The sequence below is a fragment of the Brassica napus genome, chromosome C8 (assembly GCF_020379485.1).
Source record: "Brassica napus cultivar Da-Ae chromosome C8, Da-Ae, whole genome shotgun sequence".
NCBI lineage: Eukaryota > Viridiplantae > Streptophyta > Magnoliopsida > Brassicales > Brassicaceae > Brassica > Brassica napus.
The window spans coordinates 28,609,111-28,625,497 of record NC_063451.1 but is presented as its reverse complement, the minus strand read 5'-3'; the positions used below and the strand labels follow the sequence as shown (position 1 = coordinate 28,625,497).

The following is a 16,387-nucleotide window of genomic DNA, read 5'->3' as shown; positions in this document are numbered from 1 at the left end:
AATTTATGATTCCTTGAACAAAATGTTCTAAGCATAAAAGTGCGGTAGTCTCATCAATACGGAGGTATTCGTCGATCGCATCAGCTGGGCAACCATATGCCATCATACGAATTGCTGCCGTTGCCTTTTGTAACGGAGAGAGACCGAAACTTCTAGTAGCATCTCTTCTCTGTTGAAAGTATGAGATTTCAGCGGAGAGTCGATCAACGATACGCATGAACAACGACTTGTTGATTCTAAAACGGCGTCGAAACATGTGAGAAGGATATGTTGCATCTTCACTAAAATAGTCGTTCCACAACTGTATGTGCCCTTGTTCTCGTTATCTTTCAATGTAAGCTCGTTTCTTTTTTGATCTTGATGCTTCTTGACGATTTTCAGCCCAAGTGACCAAGTGAAGAGATTATCGAATTGTTGATCGAAAATTTGATCAAACTTTTCATCCAAAAAGTCGTCAAAATTATTAGAAGAAGAAGCATCCATTTAGAAATGTAAATTTGAATTTAGAAATACCAAAGAAATTTTGAAATGGTAAGACAACGGGAGACTTGGATTTGTGAAATTAAAATGGTAAGAGAACGAGAGTTGTTGTTGTTGTTAAATGGTAAGACAAACAGAATTTAGAAATGCCATATAATTTTCTGAAATTAAAAGAGAAATGGTAAAAGATTTTGGAGACAAATGGAAGACACTTGTTCTTAGAAACAAACAGAAATGATATGTTTGAAAGAATGAGACACTTGTTTTTACAAACCCAAACGGGAGACTTAGATAAGAGAAATAATATGTTTGCCACTTGTTTTTACGACACACACTTGTAGAAAACATACAGACTCACAACTTATAGAAAACAATTTATTAAAAAATAGAGACAGCTAGTTGTTTATGTCTTGGTTTATTGTGTCACAAGTTGTCTTCGGTCTTGGCTCCTTCTGTCACAAGAAGTTGTTAAGTCTTGGCTTTATTTTCCACCTGCAATAGACACAAGCAAAACGTGATGAGTCCAAACTAACAAAGCCATGCAAAAACAAGTCTCAATTTATGAAAAACAGAGACATAACAAGCAGAACCATAAACATCCATTAACCATAAATAGTAGAAAGACAGTAAAGCATACAGACTCGACTCGAACATCCAAACATCCAAATGCAATTAAGTTAAAGACTTAAGACAGAAACAACATACAGACTTGCAACTTAAGACTCAAGCTAACAGATCAGTAATAAGCTTATTTTTTAATTGCATTTCGAGTTCACTTAATGGCTCAGACTTGGCAACTAGGCTCTCAAGCAATTTTTGTTTGTTAAGAGTTGCCTTCAAAGCAAAATCTTTCTGCCTAATCTCCCAAAAGCTTTGAAACTCCATCTTCTCCTTCTGTTCCGCTTCCAAAGTCGCTTGCTTCCTCACTGGCTTCTTTCTTCTTGCCTTTGCTGCTTTAACACCTTCTGGCCGAGCCATTGCTTCATCCTCTCCGTGGCTTACATGCACTGAGGTTGAAAACTGGTCATCCAACTTCCTCCTTTTTGACTGAACTTTATCCTTGGTAGCAGACGATGCAATCTATTTCTGATCATAGCGTAGCTCTAACCAGGCATGCTCTAGTGTGAACTTGGCCTTGTGATCATTGAAGAAAATCATGTGAGCCAACTTCAAAACGTCATCCTCGTTCTGTCCACTCGATCTCTGCTTCGTTGCCGCTTCATAACACCTAACAAACTTACACACGCCCTCATTAATCTTAATCCATCTCGCTTTACAGTGTGTTAGCTTCCTCTTTTGCGCGCCATCCAGCTTTAGACTCACAGCAAAATAAGCAGCAATGCGTTTCCAAAACGCAACTGCTTTCTGCTCATTTCCAACCACTGGGTCTTTCGAGGTGTTCAGCCAAGCACTTATCAGCACCCCATCTTCTGTTGGTGACCATTTTCTTCTCTCTTTACGGTCAGACAAGATCTCTGCATCTTCGTTGCCATCTTCAGTCCTTTGTGATCCGAACATAGAGGCATCTGACGCAGAGACTTCAACAGTTGGCTCACGAGGGACAGGCTGATAAGGGTTTTGAGTGATTGGTTGTTGACTGTTTAACAGGTTTTGAAAGCTACAATGTTGAGTATAAGGATCCATAATGGCTTTGGAAAAGGAAAGTAGATGGAGTTTTTTAATAGCTTTCGCGGATGCTTTATATGTGTTGTAAATGTTGAAGTTTTAAAGAGAAGTTTTTAAGTTGTTGAAGTTTTAATGTTGTTGTTGTTAATGTATTTTAGTATATCTATACCTAAATATCATTGATCACAAGGCCAAGTTCACATGATCATGTGAACCACAGAGCCTTAACCAATTTTATTAAGACAAAAGAAGTCAGAACGTAAGCATATCGATTCCACAAACAATCAATCCCACCATCGCTAATTAATACAAAATAGAGGAAATATTAAGCATATCAGATCCAGAAACAATCATTTCATCTATTCAACAGTCGAACAAAACTCTACTAGTAATCTAACAGATTTCACCGTCCTCAATATTATGAAACAATCATAAAAATCTCAAAATTAATTTTACAAAAGACAAGGGATGGGCGATAAACCAAAATCGAGACAGCAGTAACATAAACATCAAATCAAACGGATGATTTGTTACCGATAAGGAGATCGAGACGAGATTCCATACGAGGTTCGAGACAGAGACGACGAGGTTCGATAGAGAGACGACGAGGTTCGGGACAGAGACGAGACTCGAGAGAGAGAGACGACGAGATTTGATTCAGAGACGCCGAGCTTCGAGAGAGACGCCGAGCTTCGAGAGAGACGCTGAGTTTTTCGAGAGAGAGACGAGCTTGCTTCGAGAGAGAGACGACGAGGCTCGACGGAGATAGGACGAGGATCGACAGAGAGACGACGAGGCTCAGGACAGAGACGACGAGGCTCCAGACAGACGACGAGGTTCGCTTCAGAGTCACCGAGATTCAAGAGAGAGAAGACGGAGAAGTCGAGATTTTCGAGAGAGAGACGAGCTTGCTTCGAGAGAGAGATGACGAGGCTCAATAGAGATACAACGAGGCTAGACAGAGTGATGACGAGGCTCGGGATAGAGACGACGAGGCTCCAGACAGACGACGAGGTTCGCTTCAAAGTCGTCGAGATTCGAGAGAGAGAAGACGGAGAAGTCGAGAATGAATCGACTTTTTGCGAGTCGTGACGAAGGAGAGAGAGACCATTGATGGGCGGTCCAATGAGAAGGCGCCACGACACGGCTCCCTACCAAAACTAAAAAGCTCAATTTTAAGAGTGGTACTGACTTAATTTGGGCTTTTTGATTTATTTTTTATTCAGTTTTGTTAAGCACCATGGGTTTAGTCACCCCGATGGAGCTGCTCTAAACAAGATATTTTCTTAGTTTGGGCTCCCAAGCCCACTATCACTAATTCACATGGTTTAAAATGAGTAATGATTAAATGGCCCAACGACTAATACACACTCGCTTCGATTCACGTTTATTTTTCTTTTCAAAATTCAATTCAGGTCGATTCAAGTTGGAAGTGGCAAAAATTTAGTTACGTGGGACCCACAACTTGCTGACGTGGACATCTTAAGAAAGAGGAAACTGTACTATTATAATATAGATTAATAGGATCGGTCCGGAGTTTTTTATTTAAATATTAATTATAATCATATATTTATGTTGTTTTGATATATAAATATTATATAAATATAAGTAGCTAGATAATTATAAAATTATTTTTAATTATTTATTGTTTTCTGTCTTATGAATATCAATTAACCCAATTTCTTACAATAAAATTTTTCGTTGATTTATTTATTAAATGAAACTTGTGTAGCTTAAAATCATGCATGCATTTAAGCTGAATCGAATCTAAACTAAACCGAAGTAAATCCGGTTATGTTCTGTCGTTTTTCTTTGAAACAAAAGGCTCAAAAGAAAAGACCCAATGGAAATTGAACGCATTGTTTCCTGTCTATTTTCCTTTTAAGTTTAAAATATATATCTCATATCTCACCAACACTCATGTCTCTGCGCGTGTATGGCACTTCCATTCATGTTAATTCTCAATAACTAATTAAAAAATGAAATAAAAACCTTTGATTGCTTCCTTTATTTCTTATGATTCGTTCGGAGCAATCTTTGCTTTGATAATATCTATATTTCTTTAAACAAAAAAAAAACTATATTTCTCTCTTGATCGAGTCATAGCGGAATTGAGAAACCAATCTGATTTACTCGCCACCGCTTAAATTGTGGAATGTTTTTATTAATTGGCTTGATTTTCTTTTTTAACCTCTTCAGTGTTGTTGCTAATCATCCTCGTCCCTCTGCCTCTTCACACTCTGCAAAACTCATCGCCAATAATTTTAAACTCTTGAATGTTATTTAGTTACCGGAGGTGGCGGCGAAATGAACCGTCACTGTTGATATCGCCTCCAACCAAAGCGAAGTCAATAGCATCCAGAAACTCACAGTACGCTCCTTCTTTTCCTTCTCGTTTCCAAAGTTTCAGTTTTTACATATGTTTTTATTATATTGGCTATCTCTCTGTATTTGGGCAATATCACGGTTTGAACAAAAAGCCCACTAAACTGTAAACAGTTATGAAACGCAGCAGCCCACATTAAAAGTTAATGAAACGATGAGTTTAAGATAAAGAGGACAAGTGTCGCACTCACAATCAATGACTTTATGACGCGGCGTTATATGAGAGAAGAAAACATTCTTTTTATATATACTAGTGGTATTCCGGCGCTACGCGCCGGGTTCGTATGTTTTATTTTCTAATGAGTTCAAAATTGTTTTTTTATTTAGTTGGTAGTGGTTAGTAATAGTAATGTATTACTTTGTTTCGAAGTTTCTTAGGTCAAAGAGAAATCACATAAGTGATTTTCACTAATTGATTCAATAAAAATAGACCAATGCATGTTTTTGTTTTGTGAATATATTTTTGAATGAAGATAATAAATTCATTCATCCTCTTAAAATAGTAATAATCTTCGCATGCTTTGTTTAAGTTATGGATGTGGTAATCTGTTAAGGACTTTATTGTGGATGTATTGGTTGAATAATCTGTCTTCAATATGATTTTGAATCCATTAAGTGAATTCTTAATCATGGTCTAGCATTGATCGGACCTGAATTGACTATTTTTCAGGATAATTTATCCATATTTTTTACTTCTTCGAAATTGCCTCTGCATAACATTAATATATCATAAGATATGTGTCGTTGTCATAGTTTCCATCTGCAGATTGGTAAAGATGGATAGATTTGCGGTGGTAAAAGTATTGATTTAACTCCTTAATGTACTGAGCCTCTGGATTGTCATTATCCAAACATTGATTTTTTAAATGAATGTAATGATATATCATCCTAAATGACTCTGCTGCAAATATCATAGACTGAGGTTTTTGAAATAAACAGTGGAGATATGTATCTAAAGAGTTTCTTTCACAGTTATAAGCTTCTAAAAACGTTACCGCGTCGATAATGGATAAAATTGATCAATAAAACAAAACCACTTTCTTTGCTTCCACATTTACAAAATCAGTAATACAACCTAAAAACACAAAGAAAATAATAGTTCATAAAGTTGGACATAGGTAAAAATCTGCAAACACTACCATAACTTCAAAACCATAGTGCAACGTTATGGACCACACAATTTCAAAATAAAAACATATCTGCAAACTTATCGCTACAGAGTACATGTCCAAACCAAACATGACTACTACTACGCAAAATATAACTAAGAGACTGTTTTTTGTGTACCAGAAATTTAAGAGACTGAACAACAAAAAAACATATTGAAACTAAAATATTTGGAGCTAAAATCATGAAGACTATATTTGCCTTCTACAATATGATATAACGAAATATAGAAAACTCAAAAAGAAAAAATAAATTATATTCTTAAAAGTAAAAAATAAATTACATTTTTCAAATAAACTATTATTCTTTTACTGAAAAAACAAAAATTGAAACATCATAAATTAAATTCAAACATTTAGTTTAGTATCTATTAAATCACTCTTTTCTCTTCACAACAAAATAGTGACTGTAAGTAAATATACAATATATTCATTTACATCCTATTTCATTTGGGTGAGAGGTCAGTATCCTACAAAAGGATGCCGCAAAAAAGATTGAAACACAATAAATTAACAAAGCCCAAAATTTACATTCTCGAACCAATTAAATAATTTAATTTTATTGAAACATGTAATTCTACACGATTTTATCGCAATAGAATAATAAAATTAATTGAAAGGTATATCTAAAGCATTAATAAAATTTATAAGAAAAAAAATTCAGTGTTTAATTATTTTAAAGATATAAATCAACAACATATAGTTTTTAAGTCATATAATATATATATACACATATATATATATATATATATCAATATTATTAGCGTTTGCACTCTAATAATTTAAAATTCAAATTATAATTTATATTTTTGTAAAAATAAATAAAATGATTTTTATATATTCTAATAGTAATATAATAGATTAAATATATTAAAATTTATATAAGAAAACCCGGGCGTAGCATAAGTTGTCTTTGGATGTCACATGCTACATGATTATTTTGCAAATCAATTAAATTACATAAATGTTTGACACCTTTAAACTTTTGATAAAATAAAGTAAGATTCAAAACGGAGCAGCAAACCAACATATGGAGAGTCGGTCTATTTAGAGATTTTTCATGGATCCATTTTTAATACTTGAAATAGATTTAAGAAAAAAAAAACACAAGTTTCAAACTTATAAGCAAACCGAAAGATACAAAGTGAGTGTGAAATAAAAGTCATCTAAAAAAGACATAATAAATAGCTCAAAGTCACAAACTTAAGCAGCATGTTGGCTAGCGAGAGCCTTTGCCTGGCTGCTTCAATGATGGTAAGCTTAACACCCTTACCCTTACGTATACACCCACGGCCTTGACCCTTTGCCAAGGGTGAACACATTCCTCAACCTTGTTGGAAACTCATGTCCTGATGAGTCTTGGATGTGGATAGTCTCAAAGCTTCACTTATGCTTCACACTATTTTTAATCCCACTAACACGCCCTCTGTTTCTACCCCCAACCACCATCACAACATTCCCGACATCAAACTTGATGAACTCAACAATCTTGTTCTCCTCCAAGTCGATCTTAATGGTTTCATTACTAATGTGCGACCATCGTATGTGTTCAGGAAAAGGATGCCCTTTTGTTCGAACTGGATAGTTCTAACCTTGCAAAACTTAAACCGTAGATAAGAAAAGAAACAAATCTTGGTGGTACACATTCATGTCAAGCATTACTCTAAATTATGACAAGAGCAAGAGAGATCAAAACCTTAGATTCCTCGTCCCTGATGGGAGTGAAGACGGAAACGTCCTTTGGTATCATAGATAAGACGGAAGTTCTCGTAGCAGAAGATAAACAAATGCACCACCAAGTTTGTCAAGCATCCAATATTTAGGAGCATTGAGCCTCTTCATATGCTTCTTTAAACCTCTCGCCTGTGTAATAACCCAACATAACACATGTGTTAGAGCGATACAAAAACTATAGCCAGTGATAGATGTTCCATTGAGATCTAAGTAAGCCAGATCTAAGGACTACTATCCACTAAATGATCCCAACACCAAAGCCGTCTAAATGTCTTCCCTGTAAAGAAAAAAAATATCCTACAAAACTAGTATGATGTAAGGCCAATCTAACAATTTCAGAATGAGGTCAAATAAAGAAACTGGAAAACAACAAACACTCACTTTTGCAAATGATATGCAAACCAACCAGCAATCATCAGAGACTGTCCAAGAAAACACACAATTAAAGGGCTAAGTAACTAAGCAAGCAAGGAAGTTGTCATTAGCTGGATCAATATTCAAAACAGAGTAATTTAATACTCTGGAAACTACACAATACCCCTTTTCATCCAATGTATTATGCGGTCTGACCACTGGCAATTGCACCAACCATACCACCCTCATTGGATAGAGAACCAAACATAAAGTATTAATACATGGACAAGAGATCAAAGTCAGACAAAGAATAAACCAGACAGTTCTAGACAGAAAAATTGGTTAATTACCTCAGATACAGTAGTTAAACCGAGATCCTTAGTGATCGCAACTTCTGTTGGAGAATAATAATCACACTGGACCCAAACCATACAAATCAGTCACAACTCTCTACAAATGGAAAAAAAAAGTTGAAAGGGTTGAACTTTCTTCTTACAGTGAAACCGAATTGAATATGACTAAGAGTAGCGATCAGACCACATGCAAAAACATAGATAGAGCTGTCACTGATAACTTGAGACGAACCCATCATACGCGACTCTCTTGAACCCATCTGACACCAACTCCTTGTGTGTATGAAAGGTCATCTTAGATCATTCCTGGCCCCCTCTGTATCACTCATCTTTTGGTTCTTGACTCTACAATCTTAATCGTAATCTATATATCAAAGCTTCAAGATCTAAACTCCTTTGGACTTTCTTGTCGGTATAGAGGATCTAGAAACTGGGTTTTCGATGAATGGATTAAGAGACGCCGGATTAATGGAAGTGAAAACGGAAACTGCAAACGTCACAGAAACGTTGCTGGGATAGGTGAGACGCAAAGCGATACTCCTCTAACATCTACTGAAAGAAACGCTAAATAAATCCAGGTCCAATATGAGAAACAAATTAGCGGGCCACTGATTGACACTTAAAAACCGAAGCCCACTAAAACAGAAAAGAACATTTTTAATGATCGAAAAGATCATGCCACGTGTCAACAAAAGCTGATGTGGAGAGCTGAGGTAAGAGAAAACTCTATTTTATTATTATATATATAGATAGATAGATAGATAGATTTAAAGAGATACGTTGGTGGGCTTAATTTTAAATAGCTTAATTGGCCCAAATTGAGAAAACGGATTGATTGTAAAAAGATTCAATCGTGATCGAGTAATTTTAAAAGCGCGTTTTAGAGTTTAACTGCCGCTTGCCGGAGGAGAAAACTCAACTCGCCGTTAGCTACCCCGAACTCCAGTTTTATTCCCGCCGTGTATTGCCTGACATCCACCGCGCCGTTTCTGAACTCCGATCAAGTTGATGTCGGGATTCGCAGCTCACCTAGTGCTCCTCCTCGTTCTCGTCTCTGTCTCCTTGTCGCCGTGGGTCAGGTGAGCTAGAAAGCTAGGGTTTTTATCGGTTTGGTCTGTGAACTCTGTTGGATTCGATCTGCGAGTTCGGTTTTAGATCCAATTGAAAACTCTTGTCGCTGGATGAATCTCGTAGCTGTTAGCTTATTCCAAATGTCAACTGATTAGTGTTTTGTTAACTTGTTTGAACTTTTTTGTTATCCGATTTGATGAGCTAAAAACTGTTTAGGTGTTTAGGTAAAGAGAGAACATTGGCTATGATAAAGCCAGATGGAGTCTCTGGTAACTACACTGAAGAAATCAAAAGGATCGTTGTCGAGGCTGGTTTCAATATCGTCAAGGAGAGGCTTACTCAGCTGGACAAGGAGACAGCCTCTGCGTTTTACGACGAGCACTCGTCAAGGAGCTTTTTTCCTCATCTTGTTTCTTACATGACAAGGTGAGCGAGTTTTGGTGCTAACACTATAAGTGCATCTTTGCTTTTGTCTGCTTTCGCTAATGCGTGTGAACTACTGTATGTGATAAGTGGTCCTGTGGTGGTGATGGTGTTGGAGAAGAGAGACGCTGTTTCTGATTGGCGTGGTTTAATCGGGCCTACTGATGCGCAAAAGGCTAAGATTTCTCATCCTCACAGGTTTGAATTTATTTTGCTCTCAAACACCTCCTTCTCTGAGTTTATTTATTCTCTTTTTGTTTCTTGAATTTGCAAATACATTGTGAGGCTAAGTTATGACTCATTAGGTTATTTGAAGATCATTCTTTGACTTGTTATGACTCATTTGGTTGATCTTCCGTCATGTATACTATAAACTCTTGTCTTGTTTCTTGCAGTATCAGAGCATTATGTGGTAAGGACTCTCAGAGAAATTGTGTGCACGGCTCTGATTCAACACCATCAGCTGAGAGAGAGATCAAGTTTTTCTTCAAGGATTTAGTTTCAGGTTTAGTAGTTTTTCACATCTCACTTGTTCCTTGATTCAGTATTATTTGCTTAGAATCATTGACCAAACCATATCCGTTTTGATATTTGCAGGTGACGTCGCTTCACAACATGATGAACTATAAGATACACCAAAAGATACTCTTTGTAATCTTGTAACTGTTGCTTGATCTATCTATAGGGCATGTTCGTTTACGTGTTGCGCGACCTGCGACTTGCAACTAAAATTACGTTCGTTTATGTGTCGCGCGACCTGCGATTTGCGACCTGCGACTAAACCTGCGATCTGCGACTAAAACTATGTTTGTTTACGTGTCGCGCGACCTGCGATCTGCGACCTGCGACCAGTCGCCCTATCAAAATTTTCTTAATTTTTAGTCGCTGTTTTTTCGGGCGACTTGAATGGGAACCCGCGACTGGTCGTACGATCAGTCGCGCGATATCAAAACGAACAACAACCTGCGACATGCGACCAATCGCAGGTCGCATGTTATGCGACAGCAAAATGAACAACAACCTGCGACGTGCGATAAGTCGCATGTCGTAGGTCGCGTGATAGCTAAACGAACAGATTAGTCGCGCGACATCAAAACGAACAACAATCTGCGACATACGACCAATCGTAGGTTATGCAACAGCAAAGCAAACAACAACCTGCGACATGCGATAAGTCGTAGGTCGTATGTCGCAGGTCGCGTGATAGCTAAACGAACAGGCCATAGTCACATATACTGTTTCATACATAACAAATGTTCAGTAACTTCGAGAGAACTTTATGAATTTTGGGAACAGTGGTATTATTACCACTCAGATTTCAATCTAAGACACATCAGTATACTTTACATAGACACCCCCAAAGCGTTATGCATGAATACAATATTTGTTTTCCGTGGCTTTTTATTCTGGATAACTCACGCCTAGACCAGGTATTAGGGTAAGATGGGCAAAGGCCTATTATTTTTTAGTTTTGATAATATTTGATTATCTATCTATAGTATAATATCGGATCTCAAAAAAAAGATCTAAATTATTGCTTGTTTTTCCCAACGAATCGATTAATATTCATAAGATTTATGATGTTTGCAAGAAAACAGCAGAAAATGAAGAAATTTGGTCTAAAACTCGTCAAAAAAGAAGAGACGTCGAATGTAAATTTGCAGAAAACCTAAAACTGTAAAGAGGAAGACAATGAGTAAATAACCAAATTATCTTCATTTAAGTTAAACATTAAAAACATTGAAAAACATCCAAAAATGTCTCCTTCTTGCTTCGAACTCGGGTTCGATATTAAGTTAGGAGAACTCCGAACCGCTGAACTATGTAATCATGATTGTATCTTTTACAAATGTATTATATATAACCAAAACAAATCGCCGATTAATCCCCGTAAAATCTTTGATTTTTTCATTCGGCGCTAGACGTAACCCGAGCGTACGAGGAACGCCTAGCGAGTTTCCGAACAGGGATCTATACTATTATTTATGAAGTGATTTTGTTTATTTGTCATTATTTCCATGATTTTAGGTAATTTTACTTATTTGTCATGTTTTAATTAGGTTTAAACTGAGTCATTAATTTATTAATATTTTTTTTCTTAGTCAATAATTTATTAATTTAAATAATATAACTATGAAATTTGAAACCATGTATATAATTATTTTGATATTGCTTATGTGTCATGTTCTCCACGATTTTAGTTATTTTTGCTTATTTGTCATATTTTTATTAGGTTATAGCATAGTCATTAAATTATTATTAGTTTTTAGCTGAGTAATTAATTTATTAATTTAAATAATATAACTATAAACTTTGTAACTAGATATATAATTATTTTGATTTTGTTTATTTGTCACGTTCTCCATGATTTTACTTAATTTTGCTATTTTTCATGTTTTTATTAGGATTTAGCTAAGTCATTAATTTGTTATTAGTTTTCTCTGAGTCATTAATTTATTAATTTAAATAATATAACCATTTCAAGATTTGTAATTAGATATATAATTTTTAAATAAATTTTGTAACCAATTCTTATTATTCTGTTTTAAAATCATATTTGTTAGTGGTAATTTAAAATTATATTTGTTACTGGATGTGGAACATAATCTATTTTTTATTATACTTTATCATTTTATGATAGTATAGATAATGTATAAGTGATATTTATCTTATCTTAGTATCCATCTTAATAATGTATTATAATTATTTGTCAACACTATGCTATGATAGTATATATTCTCATCCTACGTTTGAAGGGAAATACACACAAAACTTACAAAACTTCATTTTTAAATAATATGAAACACTTTCAAATGTTCTCTTTTTGAAAAAGAACCCCATTTCATTTTTTCTTATTAGAGTTAATGAGTCGGTTAAAGATTACTATAAAATTAGAGTAAAGGTGTTGCTACTTTAGAATCATGAAAAAGTCAAAATTTGTTTCAATTGAATTGGTATTGGTGTCATTGTAAATATATTAATTTATTTCATTTTTGATTCACATTAATTATATGATTTGGTGTGAGTCACTTATTTGAAATTTAATTTGTAGGGAACTAGGACTCATGCTTCTGTTGAAAAATATTCTTTTGGCGACTTGTTTTTTTTTGGTAATTTTCTATATACATTATCTCAACGGGATTCTTTTATTCTGTATAATTTTACTTTCAGTGATTATACCATAAAATATAAAAATACTCCTGTGCTTTTTAAGACAAATTTTTATATAACAACCAAAATCATACCCTGTAATGATTTTCCAAAAAGTCAACAAATAATGATTTCAAAGAATTTAAAAAAATATAGGGACGTCAATATGAAAATGTATTTTTAGTCTGTATATTTTCTATATCATATTTTATTTTTATTGATGTGTCTTATTTATGATATGTTTGTTCACGAGTTCTTATTTATGATATGTTTGTTCACGAGCTCTTATTTTCGTAAATAATATATATATTTATCATGATATTTGGGACATTTAATTAATAAATAGATATTAACAATATCTATCGATAATATCATAATTATGTTTATTTTATTTTTATTTTATGGTGTTAACAACTATTATTATAGTCATTTTCTGATTCTTATTGAAAACATGATCCAAATAAATATTACAATATTAAAGTTAAGATTAAAAGTAAAAAGTCAATAAAAATACGTCGTAAACTATAAATTATCTAATTAAGTTAAACAATAATATTCTTAACTTAAAATAAATTAATTTGTATTTGTACGTGACCAAACATCAAAATCACAAATAAAATTATGCTAATATGAAAATTAACTTAAAATATTTAAAAACATATAGAAACTTGAAAAATTAGAATTAAAACATTAAATAACACTAAAAATTTGTTAAATAATAAACATAATATAAATATTATCTAAGAGAATACAGAGATAGTATTTTGTAATCAATTATTTTTGTGTTTTTGTTCAATGTTTTTAAAATCTAAATTATAGAGAATATATAATGTTTGTTGGCTATTGTTATTTTGTTGATGTTTTATGGGTTGTGATTGTTTATAAATATTTTCTTTCAGTGCCATTGAATTTTTTTCAGTCCACAAATAAAATAAATATATATAAAAAATAAGTTTTTAATTTCAAATCCAAGTTGTCTAATTTTATTACTATAGTTTTTTTAGATCTAACATCCATATTCTATAAAATAAAAATATAAAACAAAAATATAATTTAATTCATTGATTATTAATATGAATATTGAAGTTTTATAATTTATAATATTAATTAAAAATTTGTATCTAATTTAATAATTAATTTTGTATAAAAAATAAACATTAGAATTGAAAATTTTTAGGTGTATATATATATTAATCCGCACAGGTACGGACCATCAACTAGTTGTTTCTATATAATTCATTAGCTATTAGCCTATTACATCTTCAATGTATCAAACAACGAAGTGTACATATGTTATGTTTGATAAAGAGTTAACATATTTAATAAATATGTGTATACCGGATGGCGGATGCTATAGAACCAAGATGAATATAAAATGTTTATATACATGGTATCACACCAATTAAGCTGTAACGTATTTGCCAAAAACAGTTTTCACGTTTACTATTTGATTACTAAACAAAGTTATAACTATAACTTTGTTATTATTATTTTTTAAAAATTAATCACTGTTTAGGAATAAAAATACAAAATTAATGTATGAAATAGTCATGTCACAATTATATAGTTATTCAACCTCACAAATTCAATACAATTATCAAAATCTTTTACTAATAATTTTTTAAAAAAATATTATAGACAAACATATAAATTAAATTTCTTTAACAGATAAGAAAAAATTACAAAAAATGTTACATATTTATAGAAACAAAAAATTACAAACCAACATTGTACATGCGGATCAAGATCTAGAACTGACAAATATGATTACAAAGAAACGGGCATATATGCATATGATTACAAAGAACCAAGCATAGGCCGGATCAACTTTTAAACATCTATTTTTTATAATATAGATCTTGATTAAGATTTAAACACAAATATGATTACAAATAAAAACACAAATGTGATTATAAAGAGAAACAAATATATGAACATTAAAAATTTCTAAAATAAAAATAAACAAAAAATATACATACCTTTTCGAAAAAGATGGGTCATAAGCTAGTTCTAGTATAATCTTAAACAGATGTTAAAAAAAATAACATTCATGGGCATCGCCAAAGTTACAAAGAAAACTATTAATGCTACTATTGAAATACATTCTTTAAGAATCTCTTAAAGCCCTTAAAGAGATTAGCTTTCTCAAAGCTCTCCCCTCTTTGTTTCTTCACGGGAAAGACCTCGAGATCCTTGGCTAACTGTTTGTAAAAAAATTCCCACAGAGCGATAATCGGTTGATAGTAATCAGGGTGAGAATACATACAATTGAACAGCATCCCAGCGATCTCCTTACACTTAGTGCTACGAGGTCTTTCACAATCTTCCAAGTATAAATCTTAAACAGATGTTAAGAAAAATAGCATTCATAGGCATCACCAAAATTACAAGGAAAACTATTAATGCTACTGTTGAAATACATTATTTAAAAAAGAAAAAAAAAACTTAGAATCTCTTAAAGCCCTTAAAGAGATTAGCTTTCTCAAAGCTCTCCTCTCTTTGTTTTTTCGCATGAAAGACATCGAGTTCCTTGGCTAACTGTTTGTAAAAAGCTTCCCACAGAGCGATAACCGGTTGATAGTAATCAGGGTGAGAATACATACAATTGAACAACATCCCATCGATCTCCTTACACTTAGTGCTACGAGGTCTTTCACAATCTTCCAGAGCGTTAAAAACATCTTTGCAACCGCCTCCTCTCATGAACTCGAAATACCTAGCTTCTGCGGCTTCTTCCTCAGTTGATGATTCCCCTGCTCTCGGTGGGAACAAGCCATGGATGTTCTTTTTCAACAAATCTCCATTAGTTCTCACAGAATATGGCCAATCACTATAATCTTCCGGTTTCTCTTGCTCCGGTTTTGCCGGCGGAAATTAGATGGATGACGTGATCCCCATTCAGCGATTCTGGTGGTTAATAAAGTAACAAGACGATATTGAGAGATTGAGGATATTTTTCCAGTGATCTCTATTACACAAATTTGTTTATATAGGTGCTAAGAGAACACAACCCTTCCGATTTTGCAGCCAATTCTGAAAGCTTTAGGCCTTTAGTGGGCTTGTCGCGTGAAGTGCAAACCTTTTTACTGAAAAAGGTTCGTCTTGATAATAGACCTTTTTTTTTTTGTAACACTCTTGATAATAGACCAATTCAAATACATTGTGAGGCTAAGTCATGACTCATTAGGTTATTTAAAGATCATTCTTTGAATCGTGACAAAAAAAAAAGATCATTCTTTGACTTGTTATGACTCATTAGGTTGATCTTCCGTCATGTATACTATAAACTCTTGTCTTGTTTCTTGCAGCATCAGAGCATTGTGTGGTAAGGACTCGCAAAAACACTGTGAGAGAGAAATTAACTTTTTCTTCGAGGATGTAGTTTCAGGTTTAGTAGTTTTTTCATATCCCCCTTGTTCCTTGATTCAGTATTATTAGTTAGAATCATTGACCAAACCATATCCGTTCTGATATTTGCAGGTGACATCGCTTCACCACAACATGATGAACTATAAGATACACCAATAGATGTTCTCTTTGCAATCTTGTAACTGTTGCTTGATCTATCTATAGTCACATCTACTGTTTCATAACAAATGTTCATTAACTTCGAGAGAACTTTATGAATTTTGGGAACAGTGGTAT

The 16,387-nt window shown here is 33.6% G+C and overlaps 2 protein-coding genes across 5 annotated transcripts; one reads left to right on the top strand and one right to left on the bottom strand.

Moving 5' to 3' along the window:
• Nucleotides 1–1,560: 1,560 nt before the first annotated feature.
• Nucleotides 1,561–2,124, bottom strand: LOC125591961 (glutathione S-transferase T3-like). Its single transcript, XM_048766902.1, has one exon. It carries the CDS (start codon nucleotides 2,122–2,124, stop codon nucleotides 1,561–1,563), a length of 564 nt encoding a protein of 187 aa, XP_048622859.1.
• Nucleotides 2,125–8,920: 6,796 nt separating this feature from the next.
• On the top strand, nucleotides 8,921–16,301 carry LOC106358573 (probable nucleoside diphosphate kinase 5). Of its 4 annotated transcripts, none has more exons than XM_048766428.1 (5): nucleotides 8,921–9,177; nucleotides 9,386–9,595; nucleotides 9,683–9,790; nucleotides 9,988–10,097; nucleotides 16,223–16,301. In XM_048766428.1, the coding sequence occupies exons 1-5, from the start codon at nucleotides 9,107–9,109 to the stop codon at nucleotides 16,255–16,257; spliced, it is 534 nt and encodes a 177-aa protein (XP_048622385.1). In that variant the 5' UTR covers nucleotides 8,921–9,106; the 3' UTR covers nucleotides 16,258–16,301. The 4 variants fall into 4 exon arrangements, with proteins under 4 accessions (XP_048622385.1, XP_013653847.2, XP_048622386.1 ...); XM_013798393.3 differs by lacking the exon at nucleotides 16,223–16,301 and adding an exon at nucleotides 10,190–10,336; XM_048766429.1 differs by having other exon boundaries at nucleotides 8,942–9,177; nucleotides 9,394–9,595; nucleotides 16,223–16,272.
• The last annotated feature ends 86 nt before the right edge of the window (nucleotides 16,302–16,387 follow it).

Coding starts and splice junctions, on each gene's coding strand:
- LOC125591961 (XM_048766902.1), bottom strand. CDS start 2,124: ATGGATCCTTATACTCAACATTGTAGCTTTCAAAACCTGTTAAACAGT.
- LOC106358573 (XM_048766428.1), top strand. CDS start 9,107: ATGTCGGGATTCGCAGCTCACCTAGTGCTCCTCCTCGTTCTCGTCTCT. Junction 9,178..9,385: donor TCCTTGTCGCCGTGGGTCAG/GTGAGCTAGAAA, acceptor AAAACTGTTTAG/GTGTTTAGGTAAAGAGAGAA. Junction 10,098..16,222: donor CTTCAAGGATTTAGTTTCAG/GTTTAGTAGTTT, acceptor TGATATTTGCAG/GTGACATCGCTTCACCACAA.